This window comes from Lontra canadensis, unplaced genomic scaffold (assembly GCF_010015895.1).
Source record: "Lontra canadensis isolate GAN:19392208 unplaced genomic scaffold, GSC_riverotter_1.0 scaffold1, whole genome shotgun sequence".
Taxonomy (NCBI): Eukaryota; Metazoa; Chordata; class Mammalia; order Carnivora; family Mustelidae; genus Lontra; species Lontra canadensis.
The window spans coordinates 5,018,878-5,039,327 of record NW_022630995.1 but is presented as its reverse complement, the minus strand read 5'-3'; the positions used below and the strand labels follow the sequence as shown (position 1 = coordinate 5,039,327).

At 35.4% G+C, this 20,450-nt stretch overlaps 1 protein-coding gene across 5 annotated transcripts in view; it reads right to left on the bottom strand.

Annotated features, from left to right (window-relative positions):
- CNOT6L (CCR4-NOT transcription complex subunit 6 like) overlaps positions 1–20,450 on the bottom strand; it is a 117,662-nt gene that overhangs the window by 77,016 nt on the left and 20,196 nt on the right. For 4 of the 5 annotated variants that reach the window (XM_032883681.1, XM_032883430.1, XM_032883342.1 and 1 more), the window contains exon 2: positions 1,388–1,509. In XM_032883681.1, the coding sequence (XP_032739572.1) occupies positions 1,388–1,499 (112 nt within the window). In that variant the 5' untranslated portion in view covers positions 1,500–1,509. Of the gene's footprint in view, positions 1–1,387; positions 1,510–7,538; positions 7,567–20,450 lie in introns of those variants that run through there. The other variant, XM_032883583.1, reaches the window with a different exon arrangement.

Below are 20,450 nucleotides of genomic sequence, written 5' to 3'. Positions count from 1 at the left end.
TTACAAGATGGCAATATTTCATGCTAATACTCACATGTATTTAAATGTTACGTATGTTAATACTAACTTATATTTAAACATTTATATGGAAAACTATCATATTAAGGACCCAAATTGCTGGATAACTATTTTCACTGTCAAAATGCCAGTATCATGTCTACCATGAAATTAATGTCTATTAAATCTTTAAAAAAAGAGACGAGTGGCGCCACTGGCATCTAGTGGGTGAAGACCAGGAACTGCACACAACTGACCCCGACCACAAAGAACTGTCTGGCCCTACATGTCAGCAGGGCCAAGTTCAGAAACCCTGGGTTAATCCATTAGGATCTACTCATATTCATTCTGCTCATTACCAATCACCTATCCACCCAGTTACCTTTTAGCTAAATGTACAGGTAATTCTTGCTATTGACACTATAATGTGGTTAACACTTCCAAATGAAAGCCTACTGGAGGAAAAAAAAACATTCTACATATTATCTGTATTGTACCAATTCATAAAAGAAAGGCAGTAATCATATTCTATTTTTAATACTTTTAACTTTATAATTTTAGATTTACAAAAAAGTTACCAAGATAATAGAGTTCCTGTATACATCTCATACAGTTTTCTACTGTTAGCTTCTTATATTACCATCGTACATCTGTCAAAACTAGGAAACTAACATTGATACATTACTTCTTTTATTGATACATTACTAATTTACAGGTTTTATTGGATTTCACCAGTTTTTACACCTTTTTAAGAATCAATTCAAGATAGCATTTTACCATTTCATCATCATATCTTAGTCCCCTCCAGTCCGTGACAAAGTCTCACTCTCTCCTTGTTTTTCATGACTTTGACAATTTCGAGAATTACTAGTCAGGTGTTAGTTTGGGTTTGTCTGATTTTTTTTTTTTCCACTAGTAGACTGGGACTGTAAAGTTTTAGAAATCATATTCTATTTTAACAAATCCTAAACATGAAAGGTCACGTAACATAGTGATTAGTTATTTGTAGAATAAACCAATAGCCTCTACATTTCCTACTCTGCCAAAACTAGGATGACAGAAGAATTGCAAAGATTTCAATTTGCAAAACTAATTACAATAGCCAAAACAAAATCTAGTATATAAAAGAACCTGGTTTACTGAGAAACTGAATTCCCAATGTCCTCAATTACAGATGCCAACCTGGCCCAAGGTATTATCTCAAAAGAATGAACAGAAATAAAGATATTTAGTCACGGATAAACTAAACACTAGTACTTCTGCATCCTGTATTTTCTCAGTTGGTTCACATATTTTAAAATGTACAACAAAGAAATAAATATGACAATATTCAACTCATGTTCATTATTACTATTATATCCTAGATTAAATGCTTCAAGATTCCACTCACCCGAGATTTCTAATTCTGCCCAGTGAGATTTTTTCCCATTGGCTACCTCCTCTGCTGACATGATGGTATAAATTCTTCGAGGATCTGGAGGATCATATTTTTCCTTTGGCATCCCTATTAGTCTGTTTAAACAAACAAAAAAGATGATCATCAATTACTACAGTCTTATAGAAAAAAAAAAAAGAAAAATGGAATGGTAAGTTTTCTTTTTATCTCCCCTTGCCAGGTTACTAAGTCATTTTATACTACAAATTCTCACTATAAGGAAAACACATCTGCAGTGTTTGACTCCTGCAGAAACTCCGTTAACAGATGCCTAAGGGAAAATGCAAACAATGACACTGGACTTAACACTGAACTTTGTGGCTGCTTCCCAAACATCCATTCTATTCCAAACATCCATTCCCTTCTCCTTCCTTTAGTTGTCTTGCTTTCCTAAACTGACTGACCTTATACCAGTTTTCTGAATGGACTCCGACTAGTCAAAGAATATCAGCGTAATTCATGCTCTTGCCTCAGTGATATTCAAATATCTTATATCTAAGACAATCAACACATGACATTCCTCTTATCACAGAGATTAGTTCAGAAGTATCTAATAATCACGAGGCTTAAGATTCATTCTATGTTTATGGAAGGAGCAGTCTTCTCTCTCCTGCTAGTCATGAAAGAAGAATATAGTCCACATGGCTATTGGGAACCATCCGACAATTATAAGGGAAACCAGCCATAGAAGTAAGTCTAGAAAATAGAGAAAAAAAGAGCCCCCACCAAATCATAACACAGGGCTCCCAAACACTGGGTTTTTTGGATACACAAGCCAATATACTTCACTTGTTGTTCAGGTTGTGTTTTCTGTTACTGGTAGTCAAAAGCATCCTATATAATGATATTTTCTTAGTATGAACCAGTCTTGGCTTGATCTGATGTTCTTAAGTAATGTAAGACCTTTTCACTCTCAAAAGTGTCCAACTTGGGTGGAGAGTGCGCCTGGATGGCTTAGTCATTTAAGTGTCCAACTCTTGACCTCAGCTCAAGTGTTGATCTCAGGGTCCTAGTTCAGCCCCATGCTGGCCTCCACACTGGGCGTGGAGACTAATTAAAAATAGTTTTTTTAAAAAGTGTCCAAATTTGAAGATGGAGTTACATGGACACCTTAACGGAAACTAATATCATATAATCTTGTTCACGTAACTGCCAGGATAATCACCAAACGATCATGAGCGATGACAACTAGGTATAAAAGTCCTCAAGTGTGCAATGTATGAAGCATATGACAAATGGCCCTAAAAGTAACCATTCAAGGGGTCCAACACAAGAATTACTGCTTAATAATTGGCAGAAAATAAAACTGAGCTCAGAGGTAGCAAGAAAAGCAAATGACAAAGCCCCAAGCCTAATTAAAATCCTGCATGCTATCTGTAAATCACCTTGTTATTTTTTTTTTGTAGTTGGTTCTTTGTTCATATTTAACACACACACACCAAAACCAAATGCCTAAATATGGGAGTGTTTCCAAGTAGAGTTTAGAACTTATAATTCAATGGAATTTACTTTCAGGTGATCTGAAATTCGTTACATACAGAGAATAAAGAAAAATTAGTGGTATCCTCGTTGTTTCAAAAATACAGCTAGCTCATAAGAACACAATCAAAGTTTCCTACACCATATCTACTCTTCATATTTCTGAAGGTAAAATAGTCACTTTCCCTTTACCAAAAGGTGAAAAGAGAAAGTTCTCCAGATTTCTTCACCTGTAACAGTAATTTGCTTCCAAGTTCCCAGGTTAAGCCCTCTGCTTTAATCTTACCACACAATTTGGTTAATACTAATGCATACTTTATTTCCCATACATATCCCAGATCTTTGCACAGCACAAAGAATAGGATCATTTTCCACAGGAAACAAAAAATTGACTTCTACCACATTCAACCTATGTAAAATACTTTTCCTTTTTTAAAGAGTTTGTCAGAGAGAGAGAGAGAGGGAACAAGCAGGGGGAGTGGCAGGCAGAGGGAGAAGCAAAAGCTCCCCACTGGGCAAGAAGCATGATGTGGGACTCTATCCCAGGACCCTGACATCATAACCTGAGCCAAAGGTAGGTGCTTAACCAACCAAGCCACCTAGGTGTCCCATTTCTAAAATAAAATTTTTAGATGACAAGGTTTTCAGAATTTCCACTGTGCACAAGGCACGTGTATCTCTGTGAGTACTTCTGCAAGCTAATATAAGATTCCACAAAAACACAAGATTAAGCAAAGCCAAATCAAACAGATCCAAACTCAATGACATGCTACAAATCCATTCACTACATTGCAGATGGGTAAAAAATAAAGACAGCAACATATGCAAAAACAAAACAAAACAAAACAAAAAAAACAAGGAGCGCCTGGGTGGCTCAGTGGGTTATAGCTCTGCCTTCAGCTCAGGTCATGATCCCAGAATCCTGGGGTCGAGCCCCACATCAGGCTTTCTGCTCAGCGGGGAGCCTGCTTCCTCCTCTCTCTGCCTGCCTCTCTGCCTACTTGTGATCTCTCTGTCAAATAAATAAATAAAATCTTTAAAAAAAAAAAACCCTGTTTCATTAATTTTAGATCATTTTCATAAACGATAGAGCATGGGATCAGAGGTCAACTTAATGTGGCTTTTAGTCATGGTATGTACCTTAAGGGGACTATGAGTTATTTCTGTGTGGAGGCATATCCTTTTTCTATTGCTATATAGTTCCTACCACAAAGTAGGGACTTAATATATATTTGTGGAAGAGTATATGCTTTATAATCCTAAAATCTGCCACATTTCATTCTTCCTGCCTTTTTCACCTCACAATTTTCAGTCAATACTTCTCTAAAAATCAATCCCAGGAAATGGTAATTAACTCACATATTCAACTCCCCTAAATATTTTAATAATCTAGACAGGTCAATAATTGCTGTATCTTCTTGGCCCTCTAATTCTAATTTTGAAAACAGCTACTTTACAAAACCTTTTTTTTTTTTTCATAAATTTCCACCTTCCTAATTCCACTAAAATTTACAAAATCTGTACCCGCAAAACAAATCCATGAAATGTTCACCAGTGTTTACATGTAAAACCAAAGTAATATTAATACTGTCATATTAGGGGTCAGAGATCTCTTTCAAATTTGATTAGGAAGCCAATGAAAATACAAGTCACTTAAGGCAAAATGAATATAGATTTGGAGAGTCTGATTAAAGCTGTAATCTAGGGGCACCTGGGTGACTCAGTTCTTGGATGTCTACCTTCAGCTCAGGTGTGATCCCAGGGTCCTGGGATTGAGCCCGGCATCAAGTTCCCTGCTTGGCGGGAGTCCTGCTTCTCCCTCTCCCACTCCTCCTGCTTGTGTTCCCTCTCTCACTGTGTCTCTCTGTCAAATAAATAAATAAAATCTTAAAAAAAAAAAGGCTGTAACATCTTATATTTGGGTTAACTAACAAGCAATTTAGTAGAGTCTATAGTTCTGGTGATCATTACTGTCTCAAACATCAGGTTTTCAAATATGCTACCAAAGATGTAGAGAATTCAAATTTGGGTAACTTAATTAAGTTATACATGAACTTAATTCAATTAATACTGAAGCCTCCTATTCAGCTTTATTTTCCCTCCTCAGTTCCTCAGCATCAACTTTTCACATTGGAGACATACCACAAAAACCTACTTTAAAATAATGTGAAATATAAAATAATTCAAATGTAATTTAACTCTCTAAACGCTGACACTGACAGTGTGGCTTCCAATAGTCTCATAGGTCGTTCTAAGGCTTAAATACTGAGTTTTTCTATCCAAATACTGATATTTTTCTATCCAAAAAATAGGAATGTTTCATTTTGGAAAGCCTAACAGCTAATTCCTTATCTTCTTTTTCAAACTGATGAAACAAGTCGGTTTTTAAATTGGTTTTTCCATGGGTTCTAATTTTTACATCTTATATCAGTTCCCAAAAGATCCTACTGTTACATCAACCTAATTTATACTAGGGATCCTGCTCATGTAACGGAGTACAATAAAAGCCCCTTTCGCAACACAGCTTGTTTAACCTCCCAGTCTTCAACCCTGTTCCAACGCTATAAAAAATATCCCACCTAACTCCCCAAATGCTAACTACATAAGTTTCTTTAAACCTGCCATCCACTTTTCATTCACTGAACCTTAGGGTATCACTTACATGACCCCCCCAGATTCTACTGCAAAATTTCTGAGAGTTACCATCAGTCCTGGACCAAGAATCTAATTACGTCGTACTTCTTCGTTCCTACATGAAGTAAACTAAAAGTAAACTAGTCATAATCTCCACCACTTAAGACTGATTAATCACTACCACACAGTGAAGATTCTCATTAGTTTATTTCTCAGTCTTCTGTTACACAGAAAAAACGTCATGTAAACTCATTAAATACAAACTGTATGGAAAATATACTCCAATTTTTTTCAGTGATGAGCAATATTTAAGATTTATTTACTTTACAAAGAGAGAGCATGCGGGCTGCCTGGGTGGCTCAGTGGGTTAAGGCCTCTACCTTCGTCTCAGGTCATGATCCCAGAGTCCTGGGATCAAGCCCCACATCCGGCTCTCTGCTCGGCGGGGAGCCTGCTTCCTCCCTCTCTCTGCCTACTTGTGATCTCTGTCAAATAAATAAAATTTTTTTTAAGATTTTATTTATTTATTTGACAGAGATCACAAGTAGGCAGAAAGGCAAGCAGAGAGAGAGGAGGAGAGAAGCAGGCTCCCCGCTGAGCAGAGAGCCCGATGCAGGGCTCGATCCCAGGACCCTGAGATCATGACCCTAGCCTAAGGCAGAGGCTTTAACCCACTGAGCCACCCAGGTGCACCAAATAAATAAGATCTTTAAGAAAAAAAAAAAAAAGAGAGCATGCAAGAGCGAGCAGGGGGAGGGGCAGAAGGAGAGAGAATCCTCAAGCAGACTCCCTTGTGAGCAGAGCCCAATCTTGATCCTAAGATCCTGGGATTATGACCTGAGCCAAAATCAAGAGTCGGCAGCCCAACCAACTGAGCCACCCAGGTGCCCCCAGTTACAAACAAAATTATACGCAGCACTTGAGCTACTTTTCCCTAGAAAAATTTAAATTGGATTTTCCAAAACCATAAATAAAATGCAAAATGCTTATATATCATGTTTTAGTGAATAGCATATTATAAAATATATATGAAATACACCCAAATATACTATTACTAAGGAATCCCAAATCTCAGAGTTTATATCTGAGGCTAAAAAATAACACAATTTAACTTCTCCCCTTCCAAAACAAACAAACAAACGAAAAAACTCATCTGAGCCAAATCAGAGCAAACAATTAAAGGCTAGAACTGAACTTCTATTATTAGTGGTTATCTAGAGCAACTTTAAAAAAAGAACAGCCAGTATAATACATATAAAGATGTATGTTTTTTCTGTTAAACCAGGGCTTCCCTCTCACCATCCTATCTAAATTTAAGGTCATTTTATCCAAGTCTATAGTTCACCACAATTACTATTATTTCATTTAGAATTCAGTCTAAGAAAGAAATAATACTACAACTATCATAGACCACTTCATAATGAATCAGAGACTTCTAACTACTCAACTCTGAAATACAAATCATTAGACACATATTTATTTCCATACAAATATTAAGTGGTCATCTCAACTACAGTTTGCAAAGCAATCTTTGGCAGAAAGACTGCTGGCAAATTCCCAAAGTTGGAGGAAGACAAAATTCAATTTTTAAAGATTTTATTGACTTGAGAGAGAGAGGGAGAAAGAGATATCATTTGGGGGGGGGGGGGTAGAGGTAGAAACAGACTCTCCACTGAGCAGGAAGCCCAAAACGGAACTTGATCTCAGGACCCTAAGATCATGACCTGAGCTGAAAGCAGATGCCTAACCAGCTGAGTCACCCAAGAGCCTGGAGGAAGATAAAATTAAGCCCACATTAGATATTTCTGCCTACATTTTAGAGCAAGATGTCAATGATTTATACATTTTAAATATTCTCAGATAAATCTGTTCTTATACTGGCATTTATTCCCAAAGGTTATGAAACACATTATGTTATTTAGTGAATAACCCACCTAACATCCATGCTTCCCATCTGGTCTTAAGCATTAAGACTATTTTCCTTTCTGGGCACCTGGGTGGCTCAGTTGGTTAAGCAACTGTCTTATGCTCCGGTCAGGATCCCGGAGTCCCAGGATCGAGTCCTGCATTGGGCTCCCAGCTCCGTGGGGAGTCTGCTTCTCCCTCTGACCTTCTCACCTCTCGTGCTCTCTCTCACTGTCTCTCTCTCTCTCAAATAAATAAATAAAAATCTTTAAAAAAAGAAAAAAAAAGACTATTTTCCTTTCTGAAAAAATAAATCTAAGTTTACCTTCTTTAATGAAGCAAAATAATCATGGAGCTGCAACATTTCTGAAGTGTCTATTTCCTCACCAGTATCTATTTTTAACTACATACAATTTTATTTTTTTTTAAAGATTTCATTTATGTATTCGACAGACAGAGATCACAAATAGGCAGAGAGGCAGGAAGAGAGAGGGGGGGAAGCAGGCTCCCTGCTGAGCAGAGAGCCCAATGTGGGGCTAGATCCCAGGACCCTGAGATCATGACCTGAGCCGAAGGCAGAGGTTTAACCCACTGAGCCACCCAGGCGCCCCATCTGTATACAGCTCTTTTTTTTTTTTTTAAAGATTTTATTTATGTATTTGACAGACAGAGATCACAAGTAGGCAGAGAGGCAGGCAGAGAGAGAGGGGGAAGCAGGCTCCCCGCCGAGCAGAGAGCCCAATGCGGGGCTCGATCCCAGGACTCTGGGATCATGACCTGAGCCGAAGGCAGAGGCTTTAACCCACTGAGCCACCCAGGCGCCCCCTGTATACAACTCTTAATCATTATAATTGTCACATAAAATTTGTACCTTCCCTGAATGGGCTCACCATCTGATATTAAAAAACAGTACCCAGCAAATAACACTACACATAGTAAGATCATACTGTTACATTTGTCTGCAATGACATATTCAACTAAAGTCCACAGATCATAATAATGCAAACATTCAAAAAGAACCCCAAAGTTTTCATGAGTATCTCCCACTCTAAACAAAACACTAAACACTATTCTAAACAAAGCAAAACAAACCCATGTTTTAGAACAGTAATATCACACATGATTATGAAAAAAAATAATCTCAGATCTTTGGAATTTCATGTTTCTGACCAGTTTAACATTTATTCAACAAATATTTATTGCAGGTCTACTACCACCATGTATTACACCAAGCACTAAAACTTCTACAGTAAACAAGATAACCAACATCTTTGCCCTCATGTAGGTTATACCATTTTCATAGCACTACTTGAAAAATAAAGTTATAGAATATATATTTTACTTTCAAACAATGCTATAAAGAATGTGGCATTTCTTGTAATTCCTTTTCACTCTTATCAGGTAGTTGCATTACTCCCTCTTGTCACTATGCTGAAAGAGTACAACTAAAGGGAAAATAAAACATCCTGATCACAAAGGATGAGGGTAATGAAGCTAATCCTTGAACAACGTTGGGTTTGAACTGCTTAGTTCTATTTCTAAGCAGACCTTTTTTTAATAGTACCATAAATGTATTTTCTCCTCCTTACAATTTTCTAAATACCATTCCCTTCTCTCTAGCTTACTTTATCGTAAGGATAAGTATGTAACACATATAACTGTTAATCGACTATTTATACCAGTAAGGCTTCCAGTCAACAGTAGGCTTGTCCCGGTTGTGTTTTAGGGCAGTCTAAAGTTATACTTGAGTTTTTAAATATATGGGGGATTGGCATTCCTAACCTCCAAGTCATTCAAGGGTCAACTCTAGCAGGTAATCTATACAATGGTCAAGGACAGGTGGAGAGAGTACAGTCCCACAACAAGCATGGCAAGTTTTAAAACTGGGGAACAGACCAAAGACAACCGGGTTAAAACTTGCCAGTACATTTAATATAAGGTGATAGCGAATACTTGCTGAACCCAGAGACATTATTTCTTCTATGATCCTAATTGAGAAACCAAATTTTTAGATAACTGTTTAGTAACGAGGACTGTTTAGGTCTTTAAAAATACTTGGACTTGGGGGTGCTGGCTGGCTCAACCAGAAAAGCATGCAACTCTTGATCTTGAGGATCATGAGGTTAGCCCCATGTTGGGTGTAGAGAGTACTAAAAAAATAAATTTAAGATAAATTTAAAAAAATAAAAATACTTGAATTCAATAGGTTTTCTTTCTAGTTGGTTTATTCTTAAGAATCTATTTCAAATCCCAAACCAAACTAGTTACCTACCCAAACAAAATGCACAGGCATACATGACAATAAAGCCCCTGGATGAAAATGAGATGTCATAACAGTCGCTATACTTCTATCTAAAGGTAATATGGTAACCCACAATGATAGCTAAAGGAAACTTCTAATTCTATAAAGGGGTAAAGGCACAGTTTACTTGTCAGCTAAAGTACTATGAGGACCAAAAAAAAAAAAAAGAATCAGAATATAACTCTTTTTCTACACATTGGAAATTTTCTCTCATATGTGGGATACCAGAAAACAAGAGCAACAACACAAAACAAATAAACACTAAAAGGAAAAACAGAGACCTGGGATTATAAATCAATCACTTCAAAATTCCAAAATAGGGGTGCCTGGGTGGCTCGGTCGGTTGAGCGTGTCTTTGGCTCGGGTCATGATCCTAGGGTCCTGGGATCCTGGGATCGAGCCCTGTGTTGGGCTCTCTGCTCAGCAGACAGCCTGCTTGTCCCTCTGCCTCTGCCTGCTGCTCCCCCTGCTTGTGTTCTGTCAAATAAATACATAAAATCTTAAAAAAAAATTCCAAAATATTTAGATGACTTTCATTTTGTTTCATCAGCATCCAATTTGACTAACCAAAGCTTATAACGCTAACATTCCAAATTAGGTCTTGGTCTCTACCTAACACTCACTATGCTTTAATGCCTCTTGTATTTACTTATTACTCCCTCCCACCTACCTAAACACACTGAATACAATCTAATTACCCTGCATAAAACAAGAGGTAATTAGACTAGATTAGAATTTTCACATCAATTTTTCCAGGACTATGATTTCTTCCTCCCCTTTTAATCTTTCCACTTTTTCTGGTGTAACTTTTGTTTTCTATTTCCTATGATATATACACTTTCATTTCTTTCAATGCCTATCCACACTTCATGGCTCAAGTCCTCTGTCACCTCTTCTTCAGACTATTTCCCCATTTAAAAATCAACAAGCTAATTCTAAAATTTATACAGAGGAATCTAAAATAGCCAAAACACTTTTGAAAAAGAAATAAAAACCTGTGTGTACCCACTATCTTAATGTTAGCACTTACTATAAAGATCTAGTAATCCAGACAGTTTTGTATGGATGAGGGGGTAGACTTATATAGTTCGAAAGAACAGAACTGAGAAACTAAAAATAGAACCACACCTATACAGCCAATAGATTTACATAAATGTGCAAAGGTAACTCCAGAGAGATTAGTTGTTCTACCAGCATTTGCTGAAAAACCTGACATCCACGTGCAAAAATAAGCATCCATCCATATCTTGTACTATAAACAAGCTTACAAGGATCATAAATTTAAATGTAAAACCCAAAACCATAAAACTTGCAGAAGAAAACATAAAAGAAATATCTTTACGACCTTGAATTAGGCAAATATTTCTTAGATAAAACAGAGAAAGTATGCTCCATTGAGGAAAAATACTAGTAAACTGAATTTCACAAAAATTTAAAACTTCTCCTCTTTGAAAGATGAATGAAAAGGCATGCCCAGGACTGAATATAAGTATATACAAAACACAAATCTGAAAAAGCACTCCAGAATATATAAAGAACTCTCAAAACAAAATCATAAGAAAAACAACCTAATAAAGAAAGTGGCAAAAGATTTCAACAGGCACTTCACCAAAGAAGATACACAGATAAAAAATAAGCATATGGAAAAAATGCTCAACTGTAGGCATTTGAGAAATGCAACTTAAAACGACAATAAGATATCACTACAAGCCTACTAGAATGAGTAAATTAAAAACTTACAATACCTATGGCCAACAAAGACACATCAACACCCATCCTTGTGTGTATGTTTATATATACATGTACATATTCATTTATATTTTTATAAATATATTCATGCATGCATGCATACACACGCGTGCGCACACACACACACACACACACACACACACATTCATGCATACATACATATACTCTCACATTTCACCGGTAGAAAGCAAAACAGTATTGCCACTTTGGAAGGGAGTTTGGTTGTTTCTCACCAAGTTAAACATATTCTTATATAAGCAGCAATTCCACCCTTAGTTATATAGCCAAGCAAAATAAAAACTTACATTCACAAAAACCTGTCATAAATGTTTGCAACAACTTTATTTATAAGCCACCACACTTGGAAACAACTCAAATATCCTCCAACTGACAATTAAATACTAACTATGGTACAGTCACCCAATGAAATACTACTCAGTAATAAAAAGGATAGAATTAACGACAAAAACAATGAATGTAAAATGCATTATGCTAAATTAAAAATACTATTACCATACTTAAAAGGCTAAGTATAATGTATGTCGCCATAATAAAGGCCATATAACAAGCCCACAGCAAATATATTCAATGACAAAAGCTGAAAGCTTTTTCTTTATGATCAAGAATAAGACAAGGAAGCTCACTCTTGCCATCTTTAATGAACACAGTACTGCAAGTTATAACCAAAGCAATTAGGCAAGGAAAGTAAACGGCATCCAAACCGTAAAGAAAGTAAAACTGTTTGCAGACAATACGACATTAGATATAGAAGCCCCAGAGATTCCACCAGAAAACTGTCCAACTAATAAACTCATGAAGTTGCAATATACAGAATATACGAAACTGTTTCATTTCTATACATTCATTAGCTATTAGAAATTAGGAAAACAATCCCATTTATAACTGCATTAAAGAACGAAATACCCAGGAAAAAATTTAACTAAGGAGATGAAAGATCACTACAATGAAAACTGTAAGACACTGATGAAAGAAACTGAAGATGATACAAAGAAATGGAAAGATAATCCATGCTCATGAATTGGAAAAATTAATATTGTTAAAATGCCCATAACACCAAAATAATCTACAGATTTAAAATAATCCCTATCAAAATTCCAATGGCACTTGCCAGAGAAATAGAACAAGTAATGCTAAAATTTGTATGGAACCACAAGACACTAACAGCTAAAGCAATTTTGAGAAAGAAGAACAAAGCTGGAAACAAGATACTCCTTGACTATGAAGTATATTATAAAGCTATAATAATCAACACAGCATGGTACTGGCATAAAAAGACTTGTCAATCAATGGAATGGAATAGACAGTCCAGAAATAAACCCATATATATGATCAATTAATTTAAAACAAAGGAGCTAAGAATATACAATGGGAAAAGGACAGCCTCTTTAACAAACTATGTTGGGAAAATTGAATAGGCACATGAAAAAAATGAAACTGGATCTATATCTTACACTCTATACAAGAACAACTCAAAATGGATTAAGGACTTGAACATAAGACTGAAACCATAAAATTCCTGGAACCTCCTTGACACAGGTCTTAGCAACAATTTTTGGAATTGATACCATAATCAAAAGCAACAAAAAACAAACATGTGGGAGTACATCAAAAAAAGAAACCTTCAGCTTGGTAAAGGAAACCCATCAACAAAATGAAAAAGCCTGCAGAATGGTAGAAAATATTTGCAAATCATGTATCTAATAAGGGGTTAATATCCAAAATATACAAAGAACCCACACAACTCAACTGAAAAAAACCACCCAAGTAAAAAATGGGTAACAATCTGAATAGACATTTTTTCAAGAACACCAACAGATACAGGACAGGGGGCTCAACAGCACTAATCATCAGGGAAAGGCAAATCAAAACCACAATGAGACAACACCACATCTATCAAAATGACTATCATCACACAGACAAGAGGTAAGTGATGGCGAGGATGCAAAGTAAAGGGAACCCTTGCGTACTGTTAATAGAAATGTAAACTGATGCAACCACTAGAAAAAAAAACAAACAGTACGGAGGTTCTTCAAAAAAATTAAAAATAGGTGGAGCATGGGTGATGCAGTTGATTAAGCATTCGACCCTTGGTTTCAGCTCAAGTCGTGACTTGAGACTAAGTCCTGAGTGGGGTTCCACACTCAGCCTGTAGTCTGCTTAAGATTCTCTCCCTCTCTTTCTGCCTCCCCCAAATAAAAAAATAAATCTTTAAAAAAATTAAAAATAGAACTACCACTTGAGCCAGCAATTCCACTTCTGGGTATATATCCAAAGGAGCAAGATCAGTATCTCAAAAAGATATCTGCACCCCCATGTTCACGGTAGCATTATTTACAACAGCCAAGACATGCAAACAAACTGTGTGTCCATCTACTGGCAAATACCCGCATGAAGAAAATGTGGTGTAATACACACACACACACACACACACAGACACCCCCCAACACAGTGGATTTTTATTCAGCCATAAAAAGGGAAAAAAGTCCTCTCGCTTGCAACAACATGGTTGTCCTCTAAAGGTTATTATGCTAAGTGAAATTAGTCAAATACTGTATGATCTTATACATGGAATCTAAAAAAAATCCTGAATTATAGATGCAGAATAGACTGATGGGCAAAATAAGTAAAGGAGGTCAAAGGTACACCTTCCAGTTAAAAAGCATGTCCTGGGATGTAATGCACAACATAGTAATTATAGTTAATCTTGTGCTAAACATCTAAAAGTTGTTAAGAGAATGAACAGATCTTTAGGGGCACTTGGCTGGCTCAGTAGGTATAGCATAAGACTCTTAATCCTGGGGTCATCAGTTCTAGCCCACATCAGCTGTAGAGCACATTTAAAAATAAAAAGAGAGAGAGTAGATCTTTAAAGCTATCATCACAAGAAAAAAAAATATGTGGTAATGGATGTTGACTAGACTTACTGTGGTAATCATTTCACAATATATACATATATAAAATCATTATGCCATACAACTAAGACTAATAGAACATTATATGTCAATTCTATCTCAATTCCTTAGGGACTATATACTCGATGAATCCATTTATAGGTCATTCCAGAACAATCAAAACTATTGGGACAGTGAACTGGTAAGTGGCTGGCAGGGGCTAGGGGTGGAAGGAGGGATAGACTGAAAAAGGAATGAGGGAATTTTTCTGTGATGTGAACTAGATATACTGGCTAATTATAATTACTTGTAACATTACCACCAGAAATACACTCGGGAAATAAACTAATAAATAATAAACTAATAAACTGAGAAAAAAATTGCTTTACCATCCAAGAAAGTGCTGAGAGTAAAAAAAGGAAAATAAGCTAACACGATGTAGGATTTCCCTATCTCTAACTTCTCCTCGAGGCATTTATAAATATGTTAGCCTAAAATCAGCATTAATTGACCAGCAAGTAAAATTACATAAGTAAAATGCTGTGGAATTAACTTACTTAATGTCAAAGAGTCACAACTATATTATTGACTAATAAACGCCAACAGGATTTATGTGACCTCGGTCATTTGTGAAGTAAAATCCTTCCCTCTCTCTTTCCCCTGCCCCCAAAACATAGAGGAGAGGGGGATTACAAACAGTTAAGGATTGCTAAAAATTATCACACTGAGTATAGAGAAATTGTATTGTATAGGAGAGCAGAGAAAAAATCATGGGAAATTCAAAAATCTGTTTTGCTTTCCGGACTCCTTCCAATAGATTGTTTTCCTAATATAAATGCCTGCCAGCCATAAGAGAGTCTAATAATAAACACGATACTATTAATTCTTGTTGCCTCCTTCTTTCATTCCCTTCTACTTTCTTCTGCTCAACAGCATTTCTTCTAGTCATACTTCCAAGTGGACCCATATCTTCTACTGAGTCAGTTGTCACATTCTTACAGAAATTATAAATGCCTTAAAAGCCCTATACATATATGAAATACAAAAATATTCTTGTCACTTCCCATCATAAAAGCAAATTACAGAACAGCACTGTCATCACATTTAACCCAAGACTTTTAGCCTGCACAATTATAATTATTAATGTAGTGAACAGATCCAGTTAGCGTAAGATCCAATTCTAAAATGTGTACTCATAATCTTCTTTGAAATTGAGAGACTTCACTTAAATAACCTCTAAATTCAGGATTCTTTAGGGTCAGCAACTAGCCTATCTACTAGCTCTAAAATAAATCTATCAGATTTTGAAAACATATGTGAAATATAAATACATATGAAAAACTACAAGAAATAAACGTAAGGTAGGAAATCTAGACTGACCATTCATCTAAAAGAATGATTTTATACCTCAGAAGAAACAATGAACTCCCAAATTTATGCTTTATGAGAGTTAATGAAAAATTCCTACGCAGCGATACTTGGTCATAATTTTAGAAATGTTTATTAGGCCATCCGAAATTCCCATTCAAAAATTTCAGAATTAGGGGTACCTGGGTGACTCAGTCAGGTAAGCATCTGCCTGGGGCTCAGATCATATTCCCAAGATCCTGGGATTGAGCTCCATGTTGGGCTCCCTGCTCATTGGGGAGTCTCCCTCTTCCTCTCCCCTGACTTGTGTTCTCACTCACTCTGTGCTCTTTCTCTCAAATAAATAATTCTTTAAAAAAAAAAAAAAAACTTCAGAATTAACATGTATTTAATGAAAAACACTATAATGTATACATGAATGGTTGCATTAAAAACATAAAATGTCTAATACTTATTTAATAAGACATTGCAATTTAATTTTTATACATAAATACATCAAATATAGCAATTCAGTTCCATAAAACTAAGGTAGACAAATGAACTGCCTTAAGGGGAAAAAAAAAATCCTAAAATTCAGTTGCCTCATGATTCTCTTTTTAGATGGGAAATTAGAGTACAAGAAATATACCAAATAATAAAACCCCATATTCTTTAGGAGACAGTTCTGATATGAGTAAGTGAAAAATAACTCTCAAGTGATGGTTAGGAAGTGATGCCAGTCATTTCAAAATGGTGACAAAAATATGTAGGAGAGTAACTAAAAGGTTATATATTCGATACAATGTTAGTACAATTAACTTTGGTCAATTATTCTCCTTGCTTTAAAGATAAGAACTAGCTTCCAATAAAACCAGTAATTTGGTAATAACTATTTCGTGTTGATAATAACTACTCTAAGTTTCCTTTAACAATAACTGGAAAATTCTATTATTTATTTAAACACATGGACTTAAGCAATGAGTTTTTCAGAGTTACATAAAATATAAAATACTACAAAAATTATTTACCCAGGATTCTCTCAGTTGATTCTAATACCTACCATCTGTGCTAATTTACAGTCTGCAATAAATAATCCCAAAGAAAAACATTAAGTTGCAATCTGTATAGTGTGGATATTTATACTTTTGTAGCCTAACCAGAAAACTGGTAATCTTTATTTAGTAAAAAGCATCCCTCCATAAACCAGAACAGTCTATTCTCCAATTGTGGATGGGCCCTAATTCAATTTTTAAAAATCATTTAACATCTAAGTATATAGGAAAGCATTCAAGATGTATCATTAACTCAGAACAAAAACTGACTGCATATACCATAACCCCATCTTTGTAACAAAACAACATCTATATATACAAATTGTGTAGCAACATGTATGAAAAGAGGTAGGAAAGAATGATAGGATTATGGGTAATTTTTCTTATTTAGTTATATTCACTTTTATACATTGTTAATGTATTGTTCTTACAATATGAAGAAAGGACTTTTAATTAATAAACTTCATTTTTTAGGGAAGTTTTAACTCATAGCACAATTGAGCAGAAACTAGAGAGTTCCCATAAGCTCTTCTTGTCCCCCACATGATAAAACTTCCCCCACTATAAACTTTCAGCACCAGAGTGGTACATTTGTTACAATCAATGAACTTTTACTGACACATCATCACCCAAAGTTCATAGTTTACAAAAGGGTTCACTCTTGATATTTTACATCCTATGGATTTCATCATATCTATAATGACATCTACCACTGTAACACCATATAGAAGAATTTCACTGCCCTAAAAATCCTCTGTACTCTATTCATCCCTCGCTCCCCTCTAATCCCTAGCAAGCACTGATCTTTTGACTGCATCTACTGTTCTGCCTTTTCCAGAAATGTTATATAGCTGGAATCATACATTATCTAGCCTTATCAGACCAGCTTCTTTCACTTAGTAATATGCATATAAGGCTCCTCTATATCTTGCCATGGCTTGATTGCTCATTTTAGCATGTTATCAATACCGAGAAAGTTATATATTACCTAGAGACACCTGCAAAAATTCAAGATAAATAACAATCTTGTACTCTAAAAAATACAAAGATAAAAAAATACAAAGATAAATAAAAGGAATTCTGCCAATAAGAAAGGTAATTTAAAAAGAACTTAGATTCACAATTAATGAGTTACGTAAAGCGATCACTGTCCATTTAAACATCCATATTTTCTTTGATCAAAGACAGTATTTTTAAGTATTTTTGTGAAATGTTTAGTTATTAAAAGCCTAAAGCCACAGAAGTAATACTACGGCATACAATTTCTCTAAGGTTTATTCATCTGTTACACCCATAATATTCTCCTAAAGCTTTTTCCGTATTTTGATTAAGGAAATAACCTGATTCTCCTTGAGCATTACGTAGGCTATGAATGTAGTATATTTTCCTCTATAAATTATTCATATATATATGAATATATATAAAAATACTGTGTTACATACATATATATATATATACATATATATATATATATGTAACGGTACTTTTTTAAAACTGAAAAATAATGCATCTAAAGGAAATGCTAAATGTTTTTAGAGATTCAAAACCATAGTCTTTCCAGAATATAGATACATACACACAACTAAAACATAAACATTATTTTTAAAAGGGTGTTTTAATAACATAGTACCAAAAACACTTCACTATTTATTTTTTGATTATTCAATAATCTTAATTCAAATAAAATTTTATAATTTGCAGAGATTTTCTTCATTCCTAAGAACATAACTGATTTGTACTGATACATGAAAAATAATAAGCTGTATTATTAATATTTCCTCATCACTTTCTTAAGACTAGACAATCAACAATTTAATCTCTATTTGTAGCATGTGTCTATTTCTGTGGTGCAAATATCTCCATGTGGTTTTGTGGTACAAAATTACCCTTATTTTGAAAGGCAGGTTTCAAGCTGTTAACAGGATGCCTAATAATGTATCATCATACTGATTTCAGAAAAAAGTAACCTGAAAATTTTAACAGTAAAATATAGCAAAATAAGTAGAAGATGATGAGTTTCCAGGATTTGTTTCTAATATGGTTTAATTTTATGTTACGTAATTTAATTTTTAATAGGCTGGATTTGATAACTGCCTTGCAAAATTCCTGAAAAATTAGCAACTAGCTCTTTCAAACCAGCCCAAACCAACACTTAGCATACCACTAAATCTATGAAATCCTGACTTCCCTCTCCTCACAGTTCCTTGGAATCATTCTGCTTCACCAAAAAAATCCAAATCAAACATCAACTTGCTCCATGCTTTACCTAGCAAAACTTAACTTACTTCTTTCTACTCCATCTCCAAGGAGGTCCATTCATCAAGTAATAAGACATGAGTTGTTCTTTATGAGTGAGAAAAGAATTAAAATTTTACAAGTAGAAACAGATGATCATATACAGTCCAGTGGTTTTCAACTTTGGATAGCCTTTAAGGAAGAAACAATATGATTCTACACAGGCTCTTCCATAAAGTTGGAAGTGAACATTACATAATATCAAAACCAGATAGCACATGAAATGTTCTTGTAAAATTGTAGCAAATAAAATCTATAAAAAGGACAATACATCATGCCAAGTGGTGATCATCTCAGGAAAACAAGGTCTAACATTTAAAAAAAAATCCATATAATCCACTAATATTCAGATTAAAAAGCATTCTGAAAAATCCAACTACTATTCCTTTTTAATAAGAACTCTCATTTAAATAATAAAGGGGGAGGCCTGGGTGGCTCAGTCGTTAAGCCTCTGCCTTAGGCTCAGGTCATGATCCCTAGTCTGGGGACTGAGCCCCACATCTGGCTGCCTGCTCAGCAGAAAGCCTGCTTCTCCCTCTCTCACTCCCTGGCTTGTGTTCCCTCTCTCGCTGTCTAACAAGTACATAAGTAAAATCTTTAAAAAAAAAAACACGAAAAACTACAGGTCTCATCATACTTAACAGTTAATCTCTAAATGCTTTCCTGCTAAAATCAGGAACAAAGCAAGGATGTCTGCTCTCACTTCTTTTCAACTTTGTACTGAATATTCTAGCCCACACAATTAGACAAGAAAAAAGCATAAAAGGCATTGAGCCCAGGAGGAGAATTAACTCATCTTAGATCTCAGACAACAGGTTTGTATATATACAGAAAAGCCTATAGAGACTACAAAAAAGATTCAAGAACTAATAAGTTATTTAGTGTTTCCCCCCAAATCTATATTATTTAATATATATATAAGTAAAAGCAACCAGAAACTGATTTTTAAAGTAGGCTTCACAAAGAGCATGGAGCCCAACACAAGGGCTTGAACTCACGAGCCTGATATCAAGACCTGAGCTAAGATTAAGAGTCTGATACTGGGCCACCTGGACGGCTTCAGTGGGTTAAAGCCTCTCCCTTTGGCTCAGGTCATGATCCCGGGGTCCTGGGATGGAGCCCCACATCAGGCTCTCTGCTCCATGGGGAGCCTGCTTCCTCCTCTCTCTCTTCCTGCCTACTTGGGATCTCTGTCAAATAAATAAATAAAATCTTTAAAAAAAAAAAAAAAAGAAAGAGTCTGATACTTAACCGACTGACCCAGGTGCCCCAGAAACACATTTTTTAAATACTATTTTGCATCAAAAATTATATAATACTTGGGGATTAATATGAAAAGAAAT